General features: G+C 41.7%; 1 protein-coding gene across 6 annotated transcripts in view; it reads left to right on the top strand.

The window, feature by feature from the left end:
- Positions 1-27075, top strand: part of FNDC3A (fibronectin type III domain containing 3A) — a 125603-nt gene that overhangs the window by 70986 nt on the left and 27542 nt on the right. For all 6 annotated transcript variants that reach the window (XM_069802716.1, XM_069802720.1, XM_069802717.1 and 3 more), the window contains 8 exons: positions 2892-3129; positions 5687-5959; positions 8068-8126; positions 17262-17419; positions 19148-19207; positions 22881-23019; positions 23633-23686; positions 24313-24437. In XM_069802716.1, the coding sequence (XP_069658817.1) occupies positions 2892-3129; positions 5687-5959; positions 8068-8126; positions 17262-17419; positions 19148-19207; positions 22881-23019; positions 23633-23686; positions 24313-24437 (1106 nt within the window). The remainder of the gene's footprint in view (positions 1-2891; positions 3130-5686; positions 5960-8067; positions 8127-17261; positions 17420-19147; positions 19208-22880; positions 23020-23632; positions 23687-24312; positions 24438-27075) is intronic.

A 27075-nucleotide genomic window follows, 5' to 3' on the forward strand; every position in this document is an offset into this window, starting at 1 on the left:
AGCGCACTGTCCTCTGTTAGAAGTTGGGGATGACTACAGAATAAAGCATATTTATTTTTCTTATATCACATAAATAAAAAGCAATTCATAAGTTGATTTACTTTTCCCTTCCTCTTCTTTTGGAACTGTAGTTGTAGAACTCTGAAAGAAAGCACATCTTTATTCATCCTCTCTAAGCTGTCTATATTCACTGTCTGTAGTGAGTTTTCCAGTGAAGTTTGGTTGGCTCACTCAACCAAACAGGCCTATGCCAGAATACATGTTTTGCTAGCACAATTAGGATAATAGATAGCTTGTGGTTGTTTTTTTTAACTTAAAATTATATACTTGACATGATGCCCTTATTGCTTTTTGGAGTGTTTTTATCTGTGTAGTTGCCTGGTAGAGGCCTACCATTGAGTTGATGTTTGATTTAGAGGCACAGTTAGAGACTTGTCAAACTCTTCATTTTAAACTATTGAACTTAAGGTCTCTGCTGCTATGAATTTGGTATCTATTTCTGAGTTACTTAGGCTATTAGCAGACCCAAGAAAACAAATAAATTATAAACTAAGTAACCTGGTTTTTAATGGAATCTGCTTCCTACATAATCTGAATCTCCTCATAAAATAATGATAAATTATGTAATTTTTTTTGGTAAGCAAAAAGGACTTAAATAATTAAAACTACATTGCAGTGTTTAGAGAATTTCATTGGACAGCAGAAGTCCTAGTTGTATTTACTGCTATTAATATATCCTGCCTTTAGGATACCACACAGCTGTGGTTGCACAGATATGAAGAGTGTTGTCTTTAGTGAAATTACTCTTTCCCAATAAGGGACAATTTCTGTATACTGAAAATAGTCAGCCCATCTTTTAAAGTCACGCGGTATGTATGTATTTTAAAGCTGTGTTCGCTTCGTTCATTTATATTAATTTCCAGCACTCTATTTATGTAAGTAAGGTGGGATCAGCTCCATTGTGCACATACTTTTATGTCTTCTGAATGTTATTGCACATGCATAGAGATCTTCATTCTGCCATTACACCAGAAGCATACAGCTGTGTCTACGTAACCGTCTTTTGCAGTACAGTAGTGAAGTTTTGAAACAATTTCCTACACCAACCTCACTTACCTTGCATTGGTTCAGCTACCAGGATAATTTTGGGGTGTACAGATTAGATTTCTGTCAGAGAAAACAAAAGCAGAAGCTCTGTTCCAGATGTACCAGATGCACACCAACCCCTTATGGAGACATGGTGAAACCAATGATTGATCCTCCAAGCCGCTTTCTGTCATGGGCTTGGCGGAGGTGTTCACACCAGGGCATGGGACTAAATCTAGCCAAGCATAATACCCTTAAGCTTAAACAGTGGAGTTGAAAGCAGCTTAGCACTAAGTGCTTTGATCTGTTGAGTTGCTTCTGTTGCACCAGGTGGACATTGGTGTACACGTACATGTCCCCACCTCATTTCAAATGTCAGTGTACACTTACAACATAGGGTTGCCTTGTCCCCTGCTTTTGAATGTAGTCATGATATTCCAGATTCTGTTCTTCTCCCCCTTTTCTGGATAAAAGTTTAATCCAAAAACTTACATTGCGGTCCCTGCTGTGGCATTATTTTACAGCATTTTACTAGGAAGTGGAGAACAATTTATGCATTGGCATCCCAGACACTAAAGTTATTGGACACCGCAATACATACAAGTCAAATTACGCCAAGATAATCTCTAGATATTGCCAACAGTCATGTACTTTTGTGAATTTACCAGTAGTGACACAGACATCTAGAGAGGATAATGATGGTGTTCTTCCCTGTCTGTGATGTGCTACAGGACCGGTCCCCTGTTTCTGGTCCGGTTGATGACCGACCCTCGTTTAGCGAGGAGCATTTTCTGCTTCAGTACTTTCTAGAGGATGTGCCTTTGTGCCCTGCTCTCCGCCAGAGCCCTGCGTGCTGCATGTACTGTGCCCAGCACACCTCAGCTCCGTGCATCTTGCATGACCACACTTACTCTCATCGTGGGATTGCGTATGCTGCTTTCGCTTCTTCGAACTTCTAGCAACTTTGCTAAGGGCTGCGCTTAGGTCCCTCGGCCGAAGGCTGTCGTGTCACATCTTCCATTTGCCGTTTTTGCGCAAGAAGTCTCTTTGCACACCAGAGTCTGGCAGAGGCTGTCACAACGGCCCCCGTTCCTGAGTAGCATGTGGTTTCCTTCAGGGTGCGAGACATTTTAACAGGTGGGGCGGGGAGAAAAGAAAAACACCTTCTCTTTTTCAAAACTACCTTGAGTTGCGGAGGAGTCTTGAGAGGGCTGACTACCATCCTGCTAGGTTTTTTTTCTCTAACAGCTTGATGCAGATGAAGGCTGCTGCACGCTAACGGGTGCTGTGTGGCAAGTGCCTCCTGGGTTAGCGTTGGTGGACCGTGTTGGGAACAGAGCAAAGACCAGACACTGTTGTGCCTTTTCCCTCACTGTTTGTGCGGAGTGAGGTCTGTCCTCCCACCGAATCACTTCTAGGGAGCAATCTAGTTGTTACACTGTAGAACAAATCCTAGGAGCAGTGTAGCATACAAGCGATGTCAATGAGGGTGGAAACAGGACCGTGGGGAAAAGCTAGGATCATGCCATAAATATATCTGGTTGTTTATAAGATGCTGTTACAGTCAGATTTTTTTTAACAGTGTTTTTCCCCATCACATTGAGAAATTAATGGCATTTTTGCAGTTAATATACTTCATGTAGGTAGTCCTTTAATTGCCCTGTCTTTTTTTTTTCTTATGCTCTCCTGTGTTCCTTTTCTCAAATTAAGGGTTTTACTATTCCTAGGTTTGTTTAAGTATCGATAGAAACATACCTTTCAGACTGTCATTTCTCTTTTGGTGCGTGGTGTCTCTCACTGTACAGGTTATTGAGGATAACGGTGTTCGAAGGGTTGTGGTGGTTCCCCAGCCTCCGGAATTTCATCCTGGTGGTCACGCAGTGATACACAGGCCTCCGCATCCCCCACTGCCTGGCTTCCTGCCTCTTCCAGCCATGATACCCCCTCCACCACGTCATATATACTCACCCGTGACCGGAGCCGGTGACATGGCAACGCAGTACATTCCGCAGTATCACACCTCACAAGTATATGGGGATCTGGGTAAGTAGCTTATCAAATATTGCAAGTTCTATCAAAGCAAATAACGCTGTACTCGTTTCCAGCATCTGTTACACTGATGTATGGGCTTTGTCAGCAAGACTTACAGCTTAAATGGGAGCTATACACACAAGTTTTTTATGAGGATACCAGTCTTGTTTTTACTGAAGCTTACTATTCCAGAAGAATTTATTTTAATTAGACTTGCCTATTCAGTGATCCCTTAAACATACAGATTATTTCTTATGTGTATCAGTTATAGATTTGCCCAGCAAAGCAATGCAGGAAGTGTTTGTAGTGATTCAGCTGATGCCTTCTTCCAAGATTCAGCATTTAAATCCATACCTGAGCACTGTTCTGAGATCTCATGTCTTGCAAGTATCCTGTTTGAAGCATGAAACAGGAGTCCTTAGTATTGATTTTGAAAAAAGCTTGCTATTTTTCATAAAAAATGTATGCATTTAGTCCAGTGTCCATATTGAAGTCCAACTTGAATAATCAGGTGCCACCAGCCTAAACTTAATACTGTAGTTGAAGCTGTCTTTGATAGTTCTATTGACATCTGCCTTTAATATGGTTTAGTGGCAAAGTGTATGTGTGTACTAACTCGGGGGTTGGGTTGCTAGATTAATATTTCCATTTCTGGTAGACTTGTTTTTCTTTAGGTAAACTTCTGCTATAAGGCAGGTGCTGACCTTGAGAGAGTTTCAGAGAGCAATGCCAGGTTGCTCGTTTTAGAGAAAGAAGGTAGAAGCTATGGAGGAGGAGACCAAACACAACTTTGTCATGTTGCTGTAGATGCATAGATTCTCAGTGTTCTGCGATACTACTAAACTCATTTAAAAATGTCCTCCATATAGTCACTGTACTTAAATAGTCATGATGTACAAAGCCATCAGATGAGAATACACCGATGTCTTGATCTTCCTGGAATTCTTAAGTGTTTCTGTATTCTTAAGTTGTACTTTATTTCTTCCTTGCACTACTTTGGTAACAGTACATTCTTAGATGCTCTTTGGGTGCTTATTTATAGCTTTATTAATTTCTTGGTTTCCTGTAGATGGCAGTTCTTTGCTTTTAGTTTGCTAAATTAAGAGATTGGAGTGTGATAATTAAATGCACAAAAGATGAAGGATACTTGTTAATGGAATAATATTTTTTAGATTTATGCTGTAGGTTATATCCCTTTAAATATGAATTCAGTGATAATTTGCTAAACTGCTAATGTAAAAAAAAAATTGATAAAGTGGGATTCTTTGGTTTGCTTTGTTTTAAATATATATGTAGTATGCCCTTGGATTTGGGGAATTAGAGGACTGGGGATGCTTTAATTTGTTACATATTTGCTACAGATTTCGTATTTAATGCTGGACCACTGTCTTTGGCTCTGGCTTTCAGAAGTCAAAGCCCACAGTTAGGCTTCTGTATGAGGAATCTGAATTTAAGGTGGGAAAAAAAACCCGGAAGTGCTTAGACCATGGTAGTTCTTTAACAAGAGCACCTAAATCTCTAATGGGAGTGAAAAACAAATTTCTAAGTAGTCACAGCTTATCTAGTAATCCTCTGCCAAATTTTCTGGGAATTAAGCTCACCTAAAAAAACAGAAACTGAAAAGTTCTCTAGCTTTGTGATTTTTATCCTTCTTGCAAGGAAGTTTTTATTTGCTCCTGTTTTCTGTACTTCCTAGCACTTAAGGAATAACAGATAATGAACTTCATTCTTCAGACCGAGTGATCCAGCTTACCTGAAAATGGACAAATTCTATGCTGGTTTTGAAGGATGGATTTTTTTGAAAGCTTTCATTATTTGTTATAGATAGGGTTACACTGAGGAGGGAGTTGGTGCCATGTGGTACGCTGTTTTAAAGTCTTGAGTCAATAAGCTGTTCCTAAGCAAAAAGGTGAAATGGATAAAAATGTTAGAATTTAACAGAAAAGTTCACCAACCTACAGTTTAATTTTTTTCATTAGTCTGGTGCTGACTTTTTTCCAAAGCCACGTTCTGACTTAGAGATGGGACTTTGCTAATACTGCAGCAATGCCTCGGGGTACTGTGTACAGGTATAGTGTAGTTACAAGACCTAGCCATACCGTCTTCAGTCTTTTAGTGTCTTTCAGTTGCCCTGTGCTTTTGTGGGGTTTTTCTGTGTTTTCTGCTGAAGCACCATTAAAGTAATAGAGCTCTAGTTGCATTCTGAAACTTAAAACTTCGCATTAGAGCAGATCTCCTCCCATGTAATAAAGTTGCGTGTTTTTTCTCTGTTGACTTCATCCTGTACCTTACAGCTCAAGCAAGATTATAGAAATGTTTTAAGAATAATTTTTAAGTAGAGAAAAGATGTGGGAAGGAAAGATTACACTTTCTCCCCTAACATGTTGTTAATGTCCAATTAGCGTGTATCGGTTTACCTGCTGGACGCTTCAGTTTTCCAACAGGAATAGAGAAGTAATTTTATACACAAGTGCACACTTAATGCACATAGCATTTTTAAATAGATTTTTAATTACATTCCATTCTTAGTTGATTATTTTTAATTTTTTTCTTCTTTACTTCAATTTAGATACTCTGCCTGGTCATGGAAGATCCAACTTTAGAGACGAAAGGTCTAGTAAAACATATGAAAGGTTACAAAAAAAATTAAAAGATCGACATGGAACTCAGAAGGATAAGTTAAACAGTCCTCCATCATCTCCTCAGAAATGTCCTTCTCCTACAAGTGAACATAATGGACTTACAAAAGGACAGGATGCAGCTGGTATAAGCACAGGTTCTACCAAAAGCAAGTCTTTGGGCAAAGGAAAAAGCAATTCTCAGACAGACACAGAAGTAGAAGGTAAGTGTTAAAAAAAAATAAATAAATCTATATATATATAAAAAATGCAAGTCCAGTGTCTGTCTGAATATAGCATTTGTAGATAGAACACCACACTTTGACAATCTTGAAGTGGAGTAGTAGCCCGCCACTGCCCTGACTTACACAGAATGGGCTTAAGGGCAATCAACCTGCTCGTCACATTGGAGTGATGGGCCTAAGAGAACAAAACTGCTGACATGCAAGTCTCCACGTAGATTTGAGCAAATCTTATTAGTCATACTTCATAATACGGTTTAAAGAAAAATCTGTGTTTTGTCCAGAGTCATTGGTGCTTACATTTTTAAGGAATCACTGAATATTGGTGGCCCACTTGATATTGCAGAGAACATGGAAAGAATGAGATGTCTGATACAGGAAACCTGCATTCAGCTTGTTAAAGAGGAGTGCTTCGTAAAAGAGATAATGTTGTTATATAAAATTCACATAATGTCTGTCCCCACCAACTCATCATTGAAAGGCCTTTGTAGAAAAAGACTGGTCCTCACACTAGTCTGTGTGAGTTCATGTTTTCTACGACACTACCATGGGGAGCGTGTTTATTATTAATACCTTTATTTCACTGGAAAGTTTGTGATCTCATAAATGGACTGAATTCGCTCAGTCTTGGTCATACAGTCCTTGTTGAATCTGATGATGTGTCACTATGCAACTTTCAGGTCACTGGCATAGCACTTCAGATTCAGAACACAATGTCAAAGACTTGTCATCAGCCAAGTACAATTTCCTCAGAACAGGGAGCTGTAACTAGTGATGCTGAGGGAAGCAAACTGTGGTTTTCTCAACTCACTGAAGTTTGCTTTGAGATGATGATTTTGTGCTGATGTATATTAGATTGCTGTAAACCACAAGAAACGTGAAGAAAGTATGTCTAACCAAGACCAGGAAATCTCAGCCTAGAAGAGCTGTTTAAAAACATGTGTAGATGATAGCCTGTGAAAGCTTCATACCAAGGGACACCTTTGAGATACAGCCTGAATTCAGCTGTTGGGAACTGTTGCTCCAAACTTGAATGAATACTTGTCACTGTAGTTCCATGGTGGCATTTGACTTGGATTTCTGTTTAGTTTATTTTCTGTTAGTTGGTATTTATCTGTGAGCTAACTTCACCAAGGTACAGGTGATAAAATGTACTGTTGCTTACATACGTATCGAAAATTACGTTAACAGTTCCTTAGAAGTATTTTATATGATAAACAGAAAAGTACGCTTTTCAGAATTACTTAATTCAGGAGACATTTGGGAAAATTATGTACTGTGACTTAGACTTGTAATAACAAACAGAAGTCAGAAATGCATTTAATTAGTTTCAATAGCATAAGTCATTTTAGAAATACAAAGTTGTAAGTAGATTTGACCTGTGTTTTTTAAAGAATTTCATCAGGCTTTGTTTTTCTTTTATTTTTCTTTTCGGTTTAAGGCAGGTTAAGTGAACTAAAAATGCCTGGCCACACCTTCAAAGCCGAGTAGCCTGTTCACTTACACTATTGAGATAATAAAATTTTAGTATTGTGTGGGAGAAAGCACATAAAACACTTTCTGTAAACTTTGAGTCCCTTATAAAGCTCAGCTATACCTTCAGCTGAAACAAAACACCTTGGATTCTTTCCCTGGAACGTAACTGAAGGCTAAGCTAAGGTTTGCCCTTGCAATTGAGGGAGGCCAACAGCGTTACCGGTAGTCTTCCAGCTGTTGTGCAGTAACATATTTAAACTACTGTAACTTGACTGCATCTACATCCAAAGAGAAATCTATAGGAAATATCTCAGCCAAGAGCCTAAGTTCTCCAGAGCAGTAGTTTGTTTAAAGTTATACGTTAATAAAAGATAACCAGGCTTTCTGTATTCCATAAATCATAGAACAGATTTAGAAATAGTTTTATATTAATAACTTTTTAGGGAGCTTTTTTGGTTTTATGTTGCCCTAGATGAATGCAAGTTGGCAAGGTGTTCTATTTTATAAATACCTCAGTCTATGTGCAGTTGTTGAATTTGAAGAGCTATTTCACTGTAAAGTCACTGAACAATACTCATGGGTACTTTTTGTTTGCTTTGATTTTGTTTTTTAAGAAAAGGATGAAGAAACAAAAGCACTTGAAGCACTTCTTTCTAATATAGCCAAGCCAGTGGTAAGTAAATAAAGCTTTCCATAAAGTCAGAATGTATCTGTTGCTATTTTTACACAGCTACACCTCCTTTTCTCTCTCCCAAGTTTAAAGGATCTTTAACTTCCTGCACTAAAGATAACTCACTTAACTTCCAGCCACTGAAATGTAAATGACCAAAGTAATTTTTAGTATATTAACATTTGTGAAGCTAAAATTGTCTTGATACTTATTATATGGAATTCTTCTTGGCAACTCTGTGAAATCTCAGTATTAACAGAATTACAAAAAATATATATAGAAAGAGCTTGTAACGTTGTCAGTAACATAATAATGATGTTTAGCATAAGATGATGCTTAAAATCTTCTCTTATTGTAAAAATCTGTTCTCAAATTCCTGTAACATTGTTTAGTTACAACTGTTCAGGAAACAGTTTTACACACCAGATATCTCTAGGCATGAGAGATACCTGGCAAGGTTTTGGAAACCTCACCAAAAATGAGGGTTTGGAAAACCTTATTTGAAAAGTAAAGAAAAATGATGACAGATTTCTCTTTAAGAGTCTCTGGTACCTCCAGGGAAGAGACATAAAATTTGCCAACGAAGGTGTCAGCAGTGGGCTTCTGGCTTACCTGCTTGAGAATCTACCAATTTCTTTTCAGTTTGTAAAACTGTAATTCATAATTCTGCATAGAAACTTTTTAAAGGACTGTTGCCCAATTCAGTAGTTTCTTGCATTGTTGAGCAGGCCTGTGTTCTTTTCGTTCATCATCTGGACCTTCCCTGGTCCTAACCTTTCTGTGAGGATATACACAGCTTTTCCAAAAATCTGCACCTCAATCCTCAGTCCACCAGCTTGCCTGAGTAAAAACAATTTGTGTTCCCTATTGTAAACTACAAAAAGTCCATGCAACTGAAACTCCAGGAGGAGCTTGCCATGGGTTTGTCCAGTCAGCCAGCTACTACCTCCATAATCAGGCATCCTGCTTTTCGTCCTTCGTCAGTCCTTAGCTTACCACACCACACAAGTGCACACGCTCACACACACATACTTCACATAACTAATCAAGAAGAGAAAACTTTTATGGAAGGAGGGACATATAGAGAAAAGAAGGTGAAGAAGGAGAAAGGGTCAGATGGAATGATCATTGGACTTCCAAGACTGTTATTCCATCAGCTACATACCTTCTCTCCTTCACCTCCCGGACAACCTGGCCCTGGTTTTAGTGCCCCAGTCTGGGTTCTTCTTTCGTATGTTGTTGCTTTACAGCCTGGTGAGGAGAGGCTGAGAGAGCTGGGACTATTTAGCCTGGAGAAGAGAAGGCTCAGGGGGGACCTTATCAATGTATATAGGTATCTGCAGGGTGAGTGCAAAGAGGATGGAGCCAGGCTCTTTTCAGTGGGCTCAGCATCAGCCCCAGAGGCAATGGGCCCAAACTGAAACACAGGAGGGCCCCTCTGAACATCAGGAAACACTGGTTTTTTACTATGAGGATGACTGAGCACTGGCACTGGTTGCTCAGAGAGTTGTGGAGACTCCCTCTTCGGAGATACTGAAAATCTGTCTGGACATGGGTCTGGGCAGCTGGCTTTAGGTGACCCTGCTTGAGCAAGGGGGTTGGACCGGTTGACCTCCAGGGTTCCCTTCCAGCCTCAACCATTCTGTGATTCTGTGGTGCTGCAAGGGCTCAGCAGGGATTGTAATTAGAGAGGAAGTCCTGAGTGCTTGACATCCTGCTGTGTCCAAGCATCAGAATGGGTTAACATGTCTACAGTGCCCCTGTGTCTTTGGTGGGTAAGCAGCATGGAGGTGGAAACTGTCTCAATCAAATCCTATAAGAAGGGGTTGAGAGGGCTGAGATGAGGAGATGGAGAGGAGTTAGCTGCTCCTAGCTGTCGCTGTTGTGTAGATAGTAGCTGGGACAGTCAGGTTCAGGAGCACTTAACGGATGACCTTGATGATTGGAGCTGGTGGAGGAGCAGTAAAAAGAATTTTTGGAGAAGAAACTGGGGCTGAGAAGGAAGCTTAGGAAGATAAAGGTGTGGGGGAGAAAGGAAGCGAGTGGAGAAGAGGCAGCTCTGACAAGAATGTGAATGATCCTTTCTATCCTGACTAGCCGTACAGGGACCAGTTCTTCAGAAGAAGTATGCACAGTCGTCTGCCAGTGGTCAGGGCATACAGGATGCCATCCAAGTTGAGGTGTCATCGGTGGCTGCATTGCCAAGGGGCATGACAACTCTGAGCTTCCTGGGGTGGTTAGAGTGAACCTGTGAGAAGTAGGATCAAGAGGAGGTGTCTTCTGCTGTGTTGCTAATGACATATGAAAAAGCAATGGAGTGCCAGTACTGTCTTGTTTTCTTTCACTTCCTTCCACCCTCAACGCTCAATTGTCCGTGCCTTTTAGGCAAGCATGCTATTTCCCTTCCCTACCATGTCCTTACTTGAGCGTCATTGCATGTAGCTGTGTGCCTACAAGTGATCTCTTTGCAGACCTCAGAAGACATCACAGGCTTAGGCATTAGTAGTCTGCTACAGACTAGATAGTGTACACAAGGCAAAAAGCCAAAATTCCAGTACTTGAAGAGGCTTATGCTTTGCGAAGGCAAGGGACTGTCAGGACTGTGGGTGGGTGGAAGACTAGCTGATTTTGCAGCTTGGGGAAGCGTGACGTGGTAAGAGAAAGGGAGTCTGTGTTACCTACTTAGGCCTTGCACAATCAGAAGCAACACTCCCACAGTTTCGCCAAGGAAACATTTTTCTCACCCTCCCACCAGTGAACCAGAAGATTGTGGTTTTTCACGCCTTCCATTTGTAGCTCTCATCAGAAATATTCCTGTAAGTTTTTGATTAATGTTTTGCTTGAAGCACTGTGGGGATTGTGCCATGATGCTCTTCTTGATGGATTATCAACACCCTGTTCTGTGGTTGAACTTCAGTGCTGGCACAGGCAATACTGGATACTGGCTGTGGTGGTGGTCATCAGATGATCATACAGGTGCTGTCCAGTACAGTGTCCATTGCACCATATCCTGCTCCAGAAAGCCCAGAGTAGTGCCAAAGGCTGTGACCTGTCCTGGGCTGTCCCGTGTCTTACTGCCCAGGTCCAGGGCATGCACATCTACATCAGGTGGTGGGCTCTATGGCATGCTTTCACACATCTCTTTCAGGTCTGTGCAGTATGGCGTACGGGCACATCAGCTTTGCTGCCTCCAAATTCCCATTAGATGTTTTTATGAAAACGTTCTCATTTTCTTGAACTTTTCCCTGTTTGGATCCCCCATCCTTTTATATGTGGCAGTGTTAAGTCAGGTTGGTAAAGTGGTACTGGCACCACATAACCCTTCTACTTAGGGAGGTCTTGAACTTTTTATACCCAGATGTAAGTTGGAGTGGTTTTGCAGATTGCACCAGGCTGAGCCCTCAGTGTTTGAGCAGAGTCTTCAACAGCTGTCATGTCCATTAACCAAACAACAAAGCAAGCAGGAGAGAAGACAAGGGGACCTGAAAAGGCAAAAGCAAAATGAAGAATGGAGCAGAAGGCTGAGTATTTAATAAGGAGAGGCAATAGGAACTCTGAATTTGAGGACAATATTCATTAATTGCTTCTTAGTGAAGAAATTAGTAATTACTGTCATATGCTTGCATCATGTGAAGCTGGAGTTTTGTGTTAAAATAGTATATGCTGATGTAATCTAAGACTGCCATAGTGTATATACACAATAGAGAAAAGTTTTTTACAGGAAATCTTCATTTTAGCAATTCTTGATCTTTCAATACTTTAGGTTTGTCCCTTATTAATAGTCTTGCGAGGAAGAATAGAGCTGAACCTAGACTTGTCTTTAAGAATCATTCTCTTAGCTGGAAGTTGAATCTGAAAAGCAGTACAAAATGTTTTATAAACGAGTTCAAAAGGACTTAAATTACGTTCTCTGATTCTCTATTGTCAGTGCTTGCAGCTGTGATTTTTTTATTTCTTTTAGCAACTGAGAGTGGTTGAAAATACTCATACACCTGTATGTGAATTTACTGAAAAGCTCCAGAACTTATGAAATATGTGACATCATAGAGAGTGTGGGTCCAGAAGAAAAACCTTGATGTTATTCAGTCCCACTCTTACTGCCTCTCTTCTTTTTGTCTGATTACTGACCCCTCACGAATGAGCTGTATTTCTGGGGACCCCACACTCCTCCACTGCCACTCTTGGCTTGTGGAAAAGAAGGTGGTACCAACTTCAGTGGGATTCAGGTGTATGAGGTACAGGGTTGGAAATTATTTCCAATATTTAACCCTGCCAAAGAGTTAAGTGTTATACCTCTTGTTCTGTTCTTCTGCCTGTGAGCCCGTTCTCCTGGGCCCTCAGGTATCTGCCTCTTACACTCGTTCCATAAATAGTTCACTCCCCAGTGCTCCTCAGCAGGGCTTACTAGTTTCAGCTTAGCTTACTGCAACTCCTTGGTTTAATGTGAGCGTACATCACTGACAGGGAACCAGTGGTTTAACCTGACTACCTGGTTTATTGCAGAGCTCTCAATTTCATCTGGGCACCATCTGCTGGGCCCAGTGACTTTGGTGTGGGTTGTAAATTTTCTAGCCCAGCAACAGGGTTACACAAGATGGATATGGATTTCTGTCTCATTGAAAGTGCAGGATGAAAATAACATTTTACAGTTTTAACTTGACATCCACCAGTAACAGAGCAGTGCCTGACTTGGAGCTTTCCTGATAGGTTTTCTTTTTTTTTTTTTTTTTTTTTTAATCTTTTGTCTTTAATTCTGTTAGCCGTTTTTGTTTCATTGAATCTTTTAAATTCTCTTGTAAATTCTGCTAAGTCATAGCTTATTGGCTAACATATTTCTCCCTTCTCCCCATATGTGTGCATGTGGATGTGTAGAGAACTTACATAGTTTTTATACATTGCAGCTTTTTATGCACCATTAGGATGTCCTTAATTCCCAGCTTCTGTGAATACTTTTCACTTTGCATTTCTGATCATGTTCAATTCCACTAACTGTTGCTTTTAAGTTTTGGCAAATTGACCACAGCAAAGCTTCAGCTTTTCATAATATTCTTTAGTCACATACTCTGTTTACACAAAGTAGAACAACCGGAACAACCTACATGGTCACTGATTTTTAGCTTGGTACATAATACTGCTTCATTGTGTTATAGTTACTGTGTTAACAGTTGTCATCTATTATTTTAGAAGTCTTATGGAAGGTTTATGTGAGTTGACCAACAAACGTTGCCCTGAGGGCGTAACTCGGGATGACAATTTTTATTCCAGTCAGAGACTTAAAGAACATTTCGCCCTGTTCTCTGTTGACTCTTGTTGATATATAATGATTTCCACTAATACTCTGGGTTCAATGTTAGTAGTCAAAGTCCTGTGAGTTGTCTGTTACTCTGTAGTCTGTAATGTTGTCTTTGATCTCCCTCCCACTCTTCTGCTCTGTCTGTACGAAACAGGTGAAACCTCTAATCTTTTAATGTTCCAGTAAGATGTGTGGTGGGTTGACCCTGGCTGGATGCTGGTGCCCACCAAAGCCTCTCTGTCCCTCCCCTCCTCAGCTGGACAGGGGAGAGAAAATAGAACGAAAGGCTCGTGGGTCGAGGTAAGGACAGGGAGAGATCACTCACCAATTACTGTCACGGGCAAAACAGACTCAACTTGGGGAGATTAGTTTATTTTATTACTAATCAAATCAGAGTAGGATAATGAGAAATAAAACCAAGTCTTAAAACACCTTCCCCCCAACCCTCCCTTCTTCCCGGGCTCAACTCCACTCCCAAATTCTCCACCTCCTCCCCCCCCAGTGGCACAGGGGGACGGGGAATGGAGGTTGGGGTCAGTTCATCACACGTTGTCACTGCCGCTCCTTCCTCCTCAGGAGGAGGACTCCTCACTCATCCCCTGCTCCACTGTGGGGTCCCTCCCATGGGAGACAGTCCTCCACGAACTTCTCCAATGCGAGTCCTTCCCACAGGCTACAGTTCTTCACGAACTGCTCCAGCATGGGTCCCTTTCATGGGCTGCAGTCCTTCAGGCACAGAGTGCTCCAGAGTGGGTCCCCCACGGAGTCACAAGTCCTGCCAGCAAACCTGCTCCAGCGTGGGCTCCTCCCTGGGCTGCAGGTGGAGATCTGCTCCACCGTGGACCTCCCTGGGCTGCAGGGGGACAGCCTGCCTCACCATGGTCTTCCCCACGGGCTGCAGGGGAACCTCTGCTCCGGCACCTGGAGCATCTCCTCCCCTCCTTCTTCACCCACCTGGGGGTCTGCAGGGTTGTTTCTCTTACATGTTCTCACTCCTCTCTCTGGCTGCAGTTTCTGTGCCCCAGCAACTTTTTTTTCCTTCTGAAATACCTTATCCCAGAGGCACTACCACCGTCGCTGATGGGCTCAGCCTTGGCCATCAGCAGGTCCATCTTGCAGCCGGCTGGCATTGGCTCTGTCGCACATGGGGGAAGCTTCCAGCAGCTTCTCACAGAAGCTGCCCCTGTAGCTCCCCTGCTACCAAAACCTTGCCACGCAAACCCAATGCAAGATGTAATGCCGCCTTTCACTTGTACCAACTGCATTATTTCTCTGGTGTAAAAGAAGATAGAAAGACTAAAAATGTATGAGAAGAAATGTAATCTGTCAAGGGTATAAGGCAGTTTGGCATTAGCCGAGGGTTAGATGGGGTGTCATGCACAGTTCTGGGCAAAGCACTAAAGATAATGAAGCAGTAGGAGATAAAGAGAACAGTGAGAACGATCAGAGATTTAGATAAGAGAGGGGAGACACAAATGCTTAACAGTCTTCAAGTACATCAGAAACAACTGTAGAAAGGAAGGGAGGATCTGATGTTCAACTTCAGTGACTAGGACTAGTAGACTTAGCTGGTAGTAAGAGAGATCCTGCCTGGATATTAGGGAAAAAATTTCAACTGTTCGGGTAGCTAAACATAGGAATAGATCATTTTACAGTGGACCTACTAGTCCTGGAACATAGTAGGTCCTCCAGGAACCTACTCTTCTTTCTTTCAGTATCCCCTGCTGCCTTCTGCAACCCAGGAGGGAGGGATAAAGATTGTCTGAGAGGGAGCTTCTACCACCCCAGATGCTTCCCACAACTCCAAAGACTTCCAGAAATGCTAGAATTGTCCTGAGGTGATTGTAGTTAGTGTAGTTTGTGACCGCATCAAGTTTACAGTGGAATTTCTCTTCCCAAACTTTGAATTCAAGAACTTCACTGGGTAATCTTAGTAGCATTTGATCCCTTTCAAGATGTGATACACAGTCTTGTTAGCATATAAGGGCTTAGTGACATTATTTCTAAGACATTGAGTCTCATCTTGTTTGACTTTTTCCTCCTTTCTGTTTGTCTGTTATCAGTAAGTCACCTCCTCTGCTTTATTCTTGAAGTTGACCCATTCAATTCAGGTTTTTAGTTCAGTAGATTATAGCAATTTAAGAGCACCAATTGTGAAGATAGCATTTTGATTCTGATACTCTGGTAATAGATTTTCAAAGGCAATTGTTCCCAAAATAGATATACATTACAGTCATATTGTAAAACTAGTCATTTCGTATAATGAAATGTGTTTTCGGTTCTCTTATGAAACAATTGGAAATAGTAGGCGGTTGCAACATACAAATCACAATAGCAGGCGTGCAATATTAATAAACACCCACAAATTTCTAGACTTCCTTCTATAATGGATGCTAAAAATTTGTAATCGCATGCACGCACCTGTGGACTCAACTACAGAAATATGAGCATCCCCAGCCCCTTGCAGCACCTGTGGGTTTCAAGCAGCACCCACTCTTCTGGGAGCCGTGGGTGCCCCTAACTGCATGTCTCCTTTCAGAGATGTGGGTGCTTTAGCTTTGCATGTAACTGTTATTCCCTAAAATCTATTGTTCCCTAGTCTGCTAAGGCACAGGCCATTGAGAAAGCTCTCTGCCGGGTCCCATGCACCCACCCGCGCTGTGGATCCCTGCCTGCTGCACCCGAATTGCTGTCATACCAGCTGGGCTGCGCCTGCTCAGGGCATCCATCCAGCCTGGATGGAGGCGGCAGTGGTGGCAGGGCAATTTCTTGCAGTCAGGCCGGGTTTTGATCATTGCTGTGTTGCACTCCAGCATCTTTTATCCCTGTTATGAATTTTCATGCTGCTTTTATACTTCCGAAGCTGATCACTTCTTCCTTTCAGAAGTCTCTTTGTGATCTCCCGGTTACCACTTAACCCACCTGAGGGTTGCTGCCTTTAGCATGATGAGTCTGCCGGGGCAAACGCTTCTCAAACAGCTGGAGGTGTTGCGTTCACACACACTGTTCATTCTCGTATTTCTCTCGTACCAGCTGTTGTTATCCAGGCCTTTCTGCAAAGGGTGCATTGTGCAGGCAAGCACCACCCCAGGAATTCTTTAGGATGTTGCCCGTATGTATGTATATGTACACGGACCTTGTGAGCAAGCCTTCATCGCAAGTGCCTGGGGTCAAAGTACGTTATATGTTCTAATATTCTGTTCCCTAGGAGTACTAGATTAGAGCCTCAGGTAGTTGTATTCCTATTAATATTCTGATAAAAAACCAAAACATGCTGGGATGGTTAACCAAATAGATTCTAATATAATGGGAGAGTCTACTTGTTGCAATCATAATTAAATGCCCAAAGCAAAGTTTATGTACCTGTTACAGTAATGCCAGCCATTCTGGAGAAATTCCTGAGCTTCTATATATTTCATAAGAAAACCGAGTCGACAAGAAGGTATTAAAAAAAAAAATCATAGTGCCAGTGACAGCAAATAAAAAATGCCTGAAACATTGTCATTTAATGAAATGATTGATTTCACTGTATATGCTTGCATCTCGTCTGGTTCGCAACAGATACGGTTCATTTTTAGGTAGCCCACTAGGTGGCATTCGTTAGTTAGAAGTTTCTTTGGTCTCAGCCCTGTGCCCTAGGATTGCAGTTTTCTCATGACATTTCTTGTATTTTTAGCTTGATTTCATCTGTAAAAACTAGTTAGTAGCTATTATATCGGTATAAATACTCTGATATGCTAACGGTATATGATTTTCTTCTCTCTTATTTGGTCCTTTGTGGCATAGCAGTGTTTATATACGATAGCGTTTAAATGGCAGAGATCTCAAAACTTGTATTTCTACAGGTATCGGACATTCAGGCAAGAACAGCACTGCTTATGTGGTCCCCTCCATCAAGTGATACTAGAGAAGACACTGACAAGAATGACGTACCAGAGGTTTATACTTACGAAGTGATGATTTCAAGTACCGGAAAAGATGGAAAGTACAAAACTGTATACGTGTAGGTGTTCATTGTTTTTATTTAATTGCTGTTGCATTGAATTATGTGGCTTAAAACCTCATTAAAAATCTGCCTGTTGTCCAGAGATTTAAATAATTAGCAGGTGTCCTGGTTTCAGCTGGGATAGAGTTAACTGTCTTCCTAGTAGCTGGTACAGTGCTGTGTTTTGAGTTCAGTATGTGAAGAATGTTGATAACACTGATGTTTTCAGTTGTTGCTCAGTAGTGTTTAGACTGTAGTCAAGGATTTTTCAGCTTCTCATGCCCAGCCAGGGCACCTGACCCAAACTGGCCAACAGTGTATTCCATACCATGGGATGTCCCATCTAGTTTAGGAAGTGGGGGGGGGGGGGGATCGCCGCTCGGGGCCTGGCTGGGTGTCGGTCAGCAGGTGGTGAGCAATTGCCCTGCGCATCATTTGTACATTTCAGTCCTTTTATTACTACTGTTGTCATTTTATTAGTGTTATCATTATCATTATTAGTTTCTTCTTTTCTGTTCTATTAAACCGTTCTTATCTCAACCCAGGAGTTTTACTTCTTCTCCTGATTTTCTCCCCCATCCCACTGGATGGGGGGGGAGTGAGTGAGCGGCTGCGTGGTGCTTAATTGCTGGCTGGGGTTAAACCATGACAGCAGGTTTTTGCAACTTCTATTTTACATTGAACTACTTTTTTCAGTAGAATTGGTTCTGTTTTATTACTGAAGTCTCTACCATCAATTAGAATGTAAAGACCTTGTTCTTAGATGTTGGAGGCATGTTTTAATATCACTTAGCTGTATTTCAACCAGCTGCACTAGAAACTATAGGTTCTCAAGTAGTGACATATACGCAAGTAGTGAGAAATACAAATTGTATTTGTAGTTACTTATTTCAGCACATGCTTCTGCTCCCAGTAAAGTTATCCCTCCCTTCCCTGAAAATGCTCTTGGTAAGAGACAGTCTTAGGATATGAAAAAAAGTAAGTAGATTCACACAGAACAGAACTCTAACAGCAGCAAACCAAACAAAACTCTTCAATCGTTTCATTCCTAACACAAGAGTTTTCAATCAGTTTTTTGCAACTTGGCGAAATATAACAGTAAAATTTGCCATTAAGGGTGTAGAGCTCTCTAATAATTATAAATCTTTGTATCTAGCTATTTTATCTTAGTCACCTTCCATTGATTTCTTAGGAGCAGTACATGAATCATGAGTTGGATCTCCCTGTCCTAGAAACAAGAGGAAAAGAAATGAGCTTTGCTAACATAAACTGATGTCAGCAAAAGTAGACTAATAGATGTTACTTAGGTGTCTTTTCTGTTTGCTAGGCTCTAACAAGTAGGTATATGCAGTCATGTACAGTTTTAGATAATTGTTTTTGCAAGGCTGAACTGAGCTTCTGTAGGCCCCAATACTTTGATGGTTTCTGTGTAATAACATATATGTGTACACGTGCAGCTGGTCTTACTAAGAGGAAAATAATTATTCTTTAAGAAACAAATAAACAGAACAACAACAACAAAAAACAAAACCACCAGGGCAAAAGAACAGGAATCAAACACAAGAAGGCCCTAAAATTCGAAGATAAATGCATTTACATTTTACTACATTTAGCAACAGAGTCAAACTGTTAGCAAATACATTTCTTAGAACGAGCGTTAGATGAATGGGTTAGATGATATGTGTCTTTTTATAAATGTATGGGATTCTGAAACAGTCTCTCAAACCAAATCGTGTCTCTTTCCAGTGGAGAAGAAAATAAAGTTACTGTAAATGATCTCAGGCCAGCAACTGATTACCATGCAAAGTGAGTATCTCCTTTTTTAATCGTTAAATTCAGTGGAAATGTTTTAAAAGTTTCATTGTATCTGTGTATTTGCATAGTCTTCAAAGATTGTTTTTACCACTTCTCACCCTCCTTTGAGTCACAAATCAACATTTTTGGCTTAGCTGACCACTCAGTCCATTTTGGAAAACATAAGGGAAGATTGTCGTGCCCCCATCCAACATCCATGCTCTTTCATTCATACCAGCACAGTGACCTATTTCTGTCCTTTTAGCCAGGTGCAGACGCTGCTTGCATTCTCTCAAATTTTGCACAAGCAGCAGAGGAAGGTACCTTGCTCACTGCTGGCCACCTGAAAGTCACCTTATGCTGCTTTTGCATAAGGTGACTTATGCTCCAGCAGATCAGTGAATCTGACCCTATATGCATTACTAAATATGCTCGTAGCTCACTGTAATTCTACCCTTCCAGCAGAATCTGCTGCTTTGCTATGTCATACTGAAGAAACAGCATAGGATTGGAAAGATGTAGGTAGTTGGTGTTCTTGCCTCCTTTTTTAAATACTAGAGAGTCATCTGGAGCTGAACTTGGCAAGGGATACAAAGAATAATGAGAAGGGCTTCCACAGGTATGTCAGCCAGAAAGGGAAGGTCAAAGAAAGCGTACTGCCCCTGGTGAGCAAGACTGGCAAACTGCTAACAATGGATGAGGAGAAGGCTGAGGTACTCAACAACTTTTTTGCCTCAGTCTTCACTGGTAACCTCTCTTCCCACACCTCTCAAGTGGATGGACCGCAAGATGGGGACTGGGAGAACAAAGTCCCTCCCACTGTAAGATAAGACCAGATTTGTGACCACCTGAGGAACCTGAACATACATAAGTCTGTGGGACCTGACGAGATCCATCCCAGAGTCCTGCGGGAATTGGCTGATGTAGCTGCCAAGCCACTCTCCATGGTATTTGAAAAGTCATGGCAGTCAGGTGAAGACCCCAGTAACTGGAAAGAGGGAAACATTGCACCCATTTTTAAAAAGGGTGGAACTACCGACCTGTCAGCCTCACCTCTGTGCCTGGGAAGACCATGGAACAGATCCTTGTAGAAGCTATGCTGAGGACAGAGAGGTGATTTGAGACAGCCAGCATGACTCCACCAAGGGCAAGTTCTGCCTGACCCAACTTGTGGCCTTCTATGATGGAGTGACTACCTCAGTGGACAAGGGAAGAGCTACGGATGTCATCTCTCTGGACTTCTTAAGGCCTTTGACATGGTCCCCCACAACATCCTTCTCTGAATTGGAGAGACATGATTTCATGGGTGGGCTGTTTGGTGCATGAGGAATTGGCTGGATGGTCGCATCCAAAGGGTAATGGTCAATGGCTCAATGTCCAGATGGAGAGCAGTGACAAGTGGTGCCCCGCAGGGGTCCGTACTGGGACCAGTACTGTTTAATATCTTCATCAAAGACACAGACAGTGGGATCAAGTGCACCCTCAGCAAGTTTGCAGGTGACTCTGAGCCGAGTGGTTCGGTTGACGCGCCTGAGGGACGGGATGCCATCCAGAGGGTCCTGGATGAGGTCGAGATGTGGGCCCATGTGAACCTCATGAGGTTCATCATGGCCAAGTGCAGGGTCCTGCGCCTGGGTCGGGGCAACCCCCAGTATCAATACAGGCTGGGGGATGAAGGGTTGGAGAGCAGCCCTGCTGAGAAGGACTTGGAGGTACCGGCGGATGAAAAGCCGGGGATGAAAAGCTGGGCACGAGCTGGCAACGTGCGCTCGCAGCCCCAAAAGCCAACTGTGTCCTGGGCTGCATCCCAAGCAGCGTGGGCAGCAGGTCGAGGGAGGGGATTCTGCCCCTCTGCTCCCATCGGGTGAGAGCCCACCTGCGGTCCTGCGTCCAGCTCTGGGGTCCTCAGCACGGGACAGACATGGACCTGTTGGAGCGGGTCCGGAGGAAGGACACAAAAACGATCAGAGGGATGGAGCAGCTCTGCTACAAAGACAGGCTGAGAGAGTTGGGGTTGTCCAGCCTGGAGAAGAGAAGACTCCAGGGAGACCTTATAGCAGCCCCCAGTACCTAAAGGGGACCTACAGGAAAGCTGGAGAGGGACTTTTTACAAGGGCATGTAGTGATAGGACAAGAGGTAATGGCTTTGAGCTGAAAGGGGGTAGATTTAGATTAGATGTAAGGAAGAAGTTCTTCACTGTGAGGGTGGTGAGGCACTGGAACAGGTTGCCCAGGGAAATTGTGGATGCCCTATCCCTGGCAGTGTTCAAGGTCAGGTTTGAGCAACCTGATCCATTGGAAGGTGTCCCTGCTGTCTGCAGGGGGGGGTTGCACTAGATGACCTTTAAAGGTCCCTTCCATTCCCTTCCTTTAAAGGGGGTCTGTTCTTATCACAGCCCTCATTTAATTTGGGCCCCCACATGGCCTGCAGCACAGGTTCAGAAGGATGAATGGTGAATTGACTCAGCTCTTTCATATGCGGGTGTTCCTCTGTGATTTTCTTCCTATTTTTAGTAGTGTTTATGCACTTTACCCAACAATGTTTAAGTTGAAAATGCATGGAGCATAAGGGTCAGAGCCTAGGACTGGTTTTTTTTCCTGTGTAAGTCCTTTTTTATCAGGCTACATTCAGATTCTTTCTTGCTTAATTCTGGTCATTGTAGACAATACCTGGGAATAGGTGGCTTAGCCATCTAAGCTCTTCCTAAGCAGAATTCTGCCAGTGCGAACACTGCCCAAAATCGGTAAAGACCAGAAATACTAAACTGTGAAGGTAACTGACAAATTACATATTTGTAGCTGTATGCAAGTGCAAACAACTTTGTGTGCAACATCAGTCGCTGTTCAAATGTCTCCCTCTCCCTGTTGACAAAATCTACAAAGCCAAATTTCCTGTTACTCGCTGTTTGTGCAACAAAAGCATATAAAGACTTTTGCATCTTCATAAGCAGGCAACCCAGGTCTTAACACCAGTGATAAGAGGAAAGGTGGTTTTGGTTTTGGGGTTTTTTTCTTTCAAAGGAACAGACGAATTGGAAGAAGGTAATGTGCCTGTTCACCCAAGGAAGAGACAAGGCATAGCTACACAGCTTGGGGGGCAGGGGGAGGCCAGAAGATATTCCTGTATTTCCTTTTGGAGACAAGCTGTTAGAAAAACAAACCATTTCTCTGTGAGACAGAAGCAAGAATTCACTCTTCTGAAGTACATGGGGAGTTAATTCATAGCCTTCCTAAAGGAAAGGACAGGGTGAACAGACTCAGCAAGGCCTTGAAGGAGTGCAGAGGATACTCTGAAAATACATCAACAGCTTCATTGTGCTTATCTGACGAAAGCTCTTGCAGGAGAAGAGTTATTCATAATATCAATTAAGTCTGCAACAGATAATGAGCCTGCAAGATGTTACCATTATTTCCCAACCAAAGTACAGCAAGTAACAGACATATTTCAGATGAAATTGTGAGACTAAAGCTGACTGATGGTAATGATGTACATCCAAAGTAAAGGACTCTTTTCTTTCACATTACTTCTGTTGACCAAGATGCTTCCAGCAGTTAGTTATTTATAACAGTGATATTTTAATAATGAGGTAGCAAGGCAGTAATTTAATTCTGAATACTTAGTTTTCTTTGGAAACTGTACATACAGAATTTGAAACAAAATGTTATTGGCCCTTTTCCACTTCAGAGTCCAAGTAGAATGCAACTGTGTAAAGGGGAGCCCTTCAGAAGCAGAGAGTTTTACCACAACAAGTTGTGAACCTGATACTCCAAATCTGCCCAGGATAACTAATCGGACCAAAAATTCTCTTACTCTGCAGTGGAAGGTAAGAATTGCTTAACAGCCATGAAGATAAATATTTTAAACTCTTCAGAATTGTTTTGGATTTAACAATAAAATGCTACTTCATTAAAATGGAAAATTTTTGTCAAACATACTAATTTAAGTCACAGTTCCATGACTGGAAATAGATATATTGGGTTAAATGTGGACTTCAGTAAAAAGGGAAGGATTCTCAGAAAAGCAAGGAGCCTTTGTAGGTAAAGTTACTGAGTTCCAGTCCCCTACTGTACTGTGGAACCGATTCCTTTCTCTGTCATTGAACATAGGCTTGTTTGTGCAAAGCAAATGAAGTGGTCTGGAAAGACTGAGATTTGACAGACCTGCAATCTAGCTGCTCAGAAAAATACTGTGGCGTTTTATACTGCTGCCAGAATACTTTTTCAAGGTTTAAATTAAAAAACAAAACCATAAATATGATACAAGCATTCATTGGATGCAGACTGAACTAGGACTGTCTTGGCAAGTGAAACGATCATATAAGGGGAGCATCGTTTGCCCTCCACTGGTCTTGTCATGATTTGACCCATACATGCGTTTTTTCCTTAAGTGGTCTTGTATCCAGTTAGAGCTCTAATTTTCTTCTTTTCCTGTTGCAGGCATCTTGTGATAATGGTTCTAAAATCCACAGTTACCTTTTAGAATGGGATGAAGTAAGCAAGTTATTCTATTTTATTTTTAATTTTATTGTTTTTAAAAAGTAGTTGTATGTGACTCTGCACATCAAGTTGTGTGAATATTATGACTTCTGTCTAAAGGCATGTGACAAATACGTAATTCCTGAAGCAATTATGAAAATATGATTATTGCCCAATTTTTTTCTTGGGGAATATAAAATAATAGGATCTTAATTACATGATTCTGCCACTCTTAATAGTGGCCTTTTCACTTGTAGTCCAATGCTTCTTTCAAGAGCTGACATTGAAGGATCATTTTCCTGTAACAGCCTTTCTTTTGTACAAAGGGGGTGGATCTACAGTGCCCCCACAAGCATTTTCCAGTCCCTACCTGGACAGCTATCCTGAGATGGTATTGCTGCAGAAGCTTCATGGCTTTTTTATTCCAACACTGTAGAACTGGGAAATGGAAAGGAAGGAAAAATGCCTCTAATTCAATATATGTACAATATAAGTTCCATATTCTACTCCCTCACTACACAGAAGATTCTTGAGTTAGGTTTCATTTCAAAAAATGAGTTTACTTCATGTTTGTGTGTTACTTTAATTGGCGGATGCATATATAATAGGGTGAATAATGTGATTAACTTATTCCTTTTTAGGGAAAAGGAAATGGAGAGTTTTGCCAGTGTTATTATGGCCAACAGAAGCAGTATAGGATTACTAAACTATCACCAGCAATGGGGTACACCTTTAGGCTAGCAGCCAAAAATGACATGGGAATGAGGTAAATACTACTATTATATACATAAATACGGAATGCATATGCATGTATGTTTGTGCTTGTTTAAGGAAAACATAATGGCATTTAAGGAAAAGTGTCTTTTATCCAACTGGAATAAAATGAAATATAGAATAATTCAGTTGGAAGGGACCTACAATGATCATCTAGTCCAACTACACAGTTATTTCACAGTATGTGATTGGATTATTTGGTTTGCAGATTACCCATGTACTATGAATCACTTGACCCTGCTTGAGCAGGGGAGGTTGGACAAGATGACCTCCAGAGATCCCTTCCAACATCAGCTATTCTGCGATTCCCAGCATAACGCGTTTTGTCCAGGCATGGTATGGCTACGTACTGCAAGCGCTACGTATGTGCATACTTAACCATATAAATGCTACAAATCTCAGCCCCTCTTAGAAGCAGATAATACAGCTACTTCTGCCAGACTTAGCCTCGTTTCCTGAACAGCTTGCTCAGACATTTGTACATGATGCCCCTCGAATGGGGAGCACAAGCACGGCACAGACAACCCGGCTGCTCTCACGTGAAATCAGCTCAGGCTGTGCTGGTTTTTAGCTTCAGCCTTTGTAGACTTACGTTGACCGCTGAAGTTGCTACCTTGGACGTCTTTCCTACCGCTTGTACTTGTGATAGAATTTTTGGCTAAGCACTACATTGTAGAGACTCACACATTCAGTGCAATTGTGGCTTTTGTGTCTGATGTAATAAGCGCTTCTAAAATTCTGGGGATCATGCTAAAAGACAAGCAACTCAGCCAAAGGGCCAGAATTGAATAGTGTAAATGCTGCAGTGCTGACCAGAGGGTACCTCGTACCATGCTCTCTGCTGCTCTTGGTTCCAGGGAGGTTTGACATGGTGCTAGACCTAAGGTTAGTTTCCGAAGCTGGTGTAGCTACTTTCCAGGCTGATAAGCTGGAAGGGCTGATAAGCCCTTCTTAAATTTAGAGTTGTAGTGATGACAGTATAAAGAGGTGTCAGTAACTGCTGGAGCAGGAAGTTAAGTCTGGCAGAACCCCACTGCCACCTGTAGGTGTATCTGTATTGTGCTCTTTGCCATGTCCCATTACTTGGATATGTCCTTTTATCTAAGGTGTCTGTTAGTCTCCTGTTACCCTGGGAAATGGACAGAATATGACATGACTATATCACTGAATTCTTTTGAAGTTCTAGAGCTTATTATGAATTCTTAGGATATGTGGCTCTTACTTCTAATTTCTACTTTTCCGAAGTTAGAGCACCAGACTTTGTTTTGAATTTTTGAATTAATGACATCTGACTTAAGTAGAAGATATAAGTGAGAACTTGGGGGGAAAAAAAAAAAACAAAAAACAAATTAATGGTTTCTCAAGTTATGCTCGCACTAGTGGGTGCGTTAGTTCTTGGGAATGCTTCTTGGTCTTCAGGCAAAGTGATAAACTGGCTAATAGTGAGACTACCAAGGCTCATCATCTCTAGAGCAGACTGCCAGTGTCCACACTACCTAGTAGCACTTGGACCTTGAGGTCCTATGTGGCATAAAAACAGGGCTTCTCTAGCCACAAACCTAAAATTGCTATTTTGCGTTTGTTTTTTTCATTCAGTGTTTGAAATATTATGAGCGTTTTGCTGCAGCTCACCGGAGCGGTGTTTTTATAGCATGAAATAGAGGATATGTGTTGTGTGTCCTTCAGCTGGCACAACGAGTTGCTTGAGAGAACAACACCTGCTTGGATGGTGTTGAAGGACAGCGTACAGAATATGGAGCTAGACCTGGGCTTGTAGTTCATGCTGGGCAGAAGAAATCTTCTGCAGACTATTAAGTATGTGAAAACTACAGCTGGCTCAGGAGATGAGGTGTGAGTTGGGAGGCTTTGGAGAGTACTCAGGGAATGCGTTGCGTGTAGTGCCTGTTTCTGTGTCTTTCCTTAGGCACCTGCTTTGGGCCACTGTCGGAGGACACTATAGTGGGCTACAATGACTTTTGGTGTGCTCCAACACAGTCTTTATTATGTTACTGCCTTCTGGATGATGTTTCTGGAATGAATTATTCTCTGAGTTGCTCCTGGACTTTGTCTTGATGAGACTTAGTTGGAACTGTTCAAAAAACTAAAGACAGGGAGTGAGCTGGCAGTTAAGCAGAGTTCAGTGCTTGGGCTCTCTTCTTGTTCCCCTTTTATGAGTGTAAATGTACCCTCTAGGAATACCTGCAGATATTACAGATTCCTGCAGTGTAAGCTGGTAGAAGACACTGATCAGTTAAGTACCCTTCTTAAACTAATCACGGTGAATAGATTTTTAAGTCAATATTTCATAGCCTTGTAAAGATGTACTTTATTGTCTTTATGGTATTATTTAATTAAGAAGTCTCTTGAAATAATATTTATTAGGGTAGAGAGCCTAATTATTCCTTATGAGGGATGTTGAGAACCTTGGGCATCTGGAGACAGAATTTTGTCTAAATGATTTTACAGATATTTTATCTGTGAGTTACTCATTTTTAAATTTAATTCAAACCACACATGTAAGAGTGGCTAAAGGAAACCGGAAAAATAAAATCTGTTGAAAAAATAGATAGCATTATTGTACTTCTAAGTGAATTGTTTAAGAGTCTCAAATGTGGGTATCACTGGAACTC

The sequence above is a fragment of the Haliaeetus albicilla genome, chromosome 15 (genome assembly GCF_947461875.1).
Source record: "Haliaeetus albicilla chromosome 15, bHalAlb1.1, whole genome shotgun sequence".
In the NCBI taxonomy this organism is placed as follows: domain Eukaryota; kingdom Metazoa; phylum Chordata; class Aves; order Accipitriformes; family Accipitridae; genus Haliaeetus; species Haliaeetus albicilla.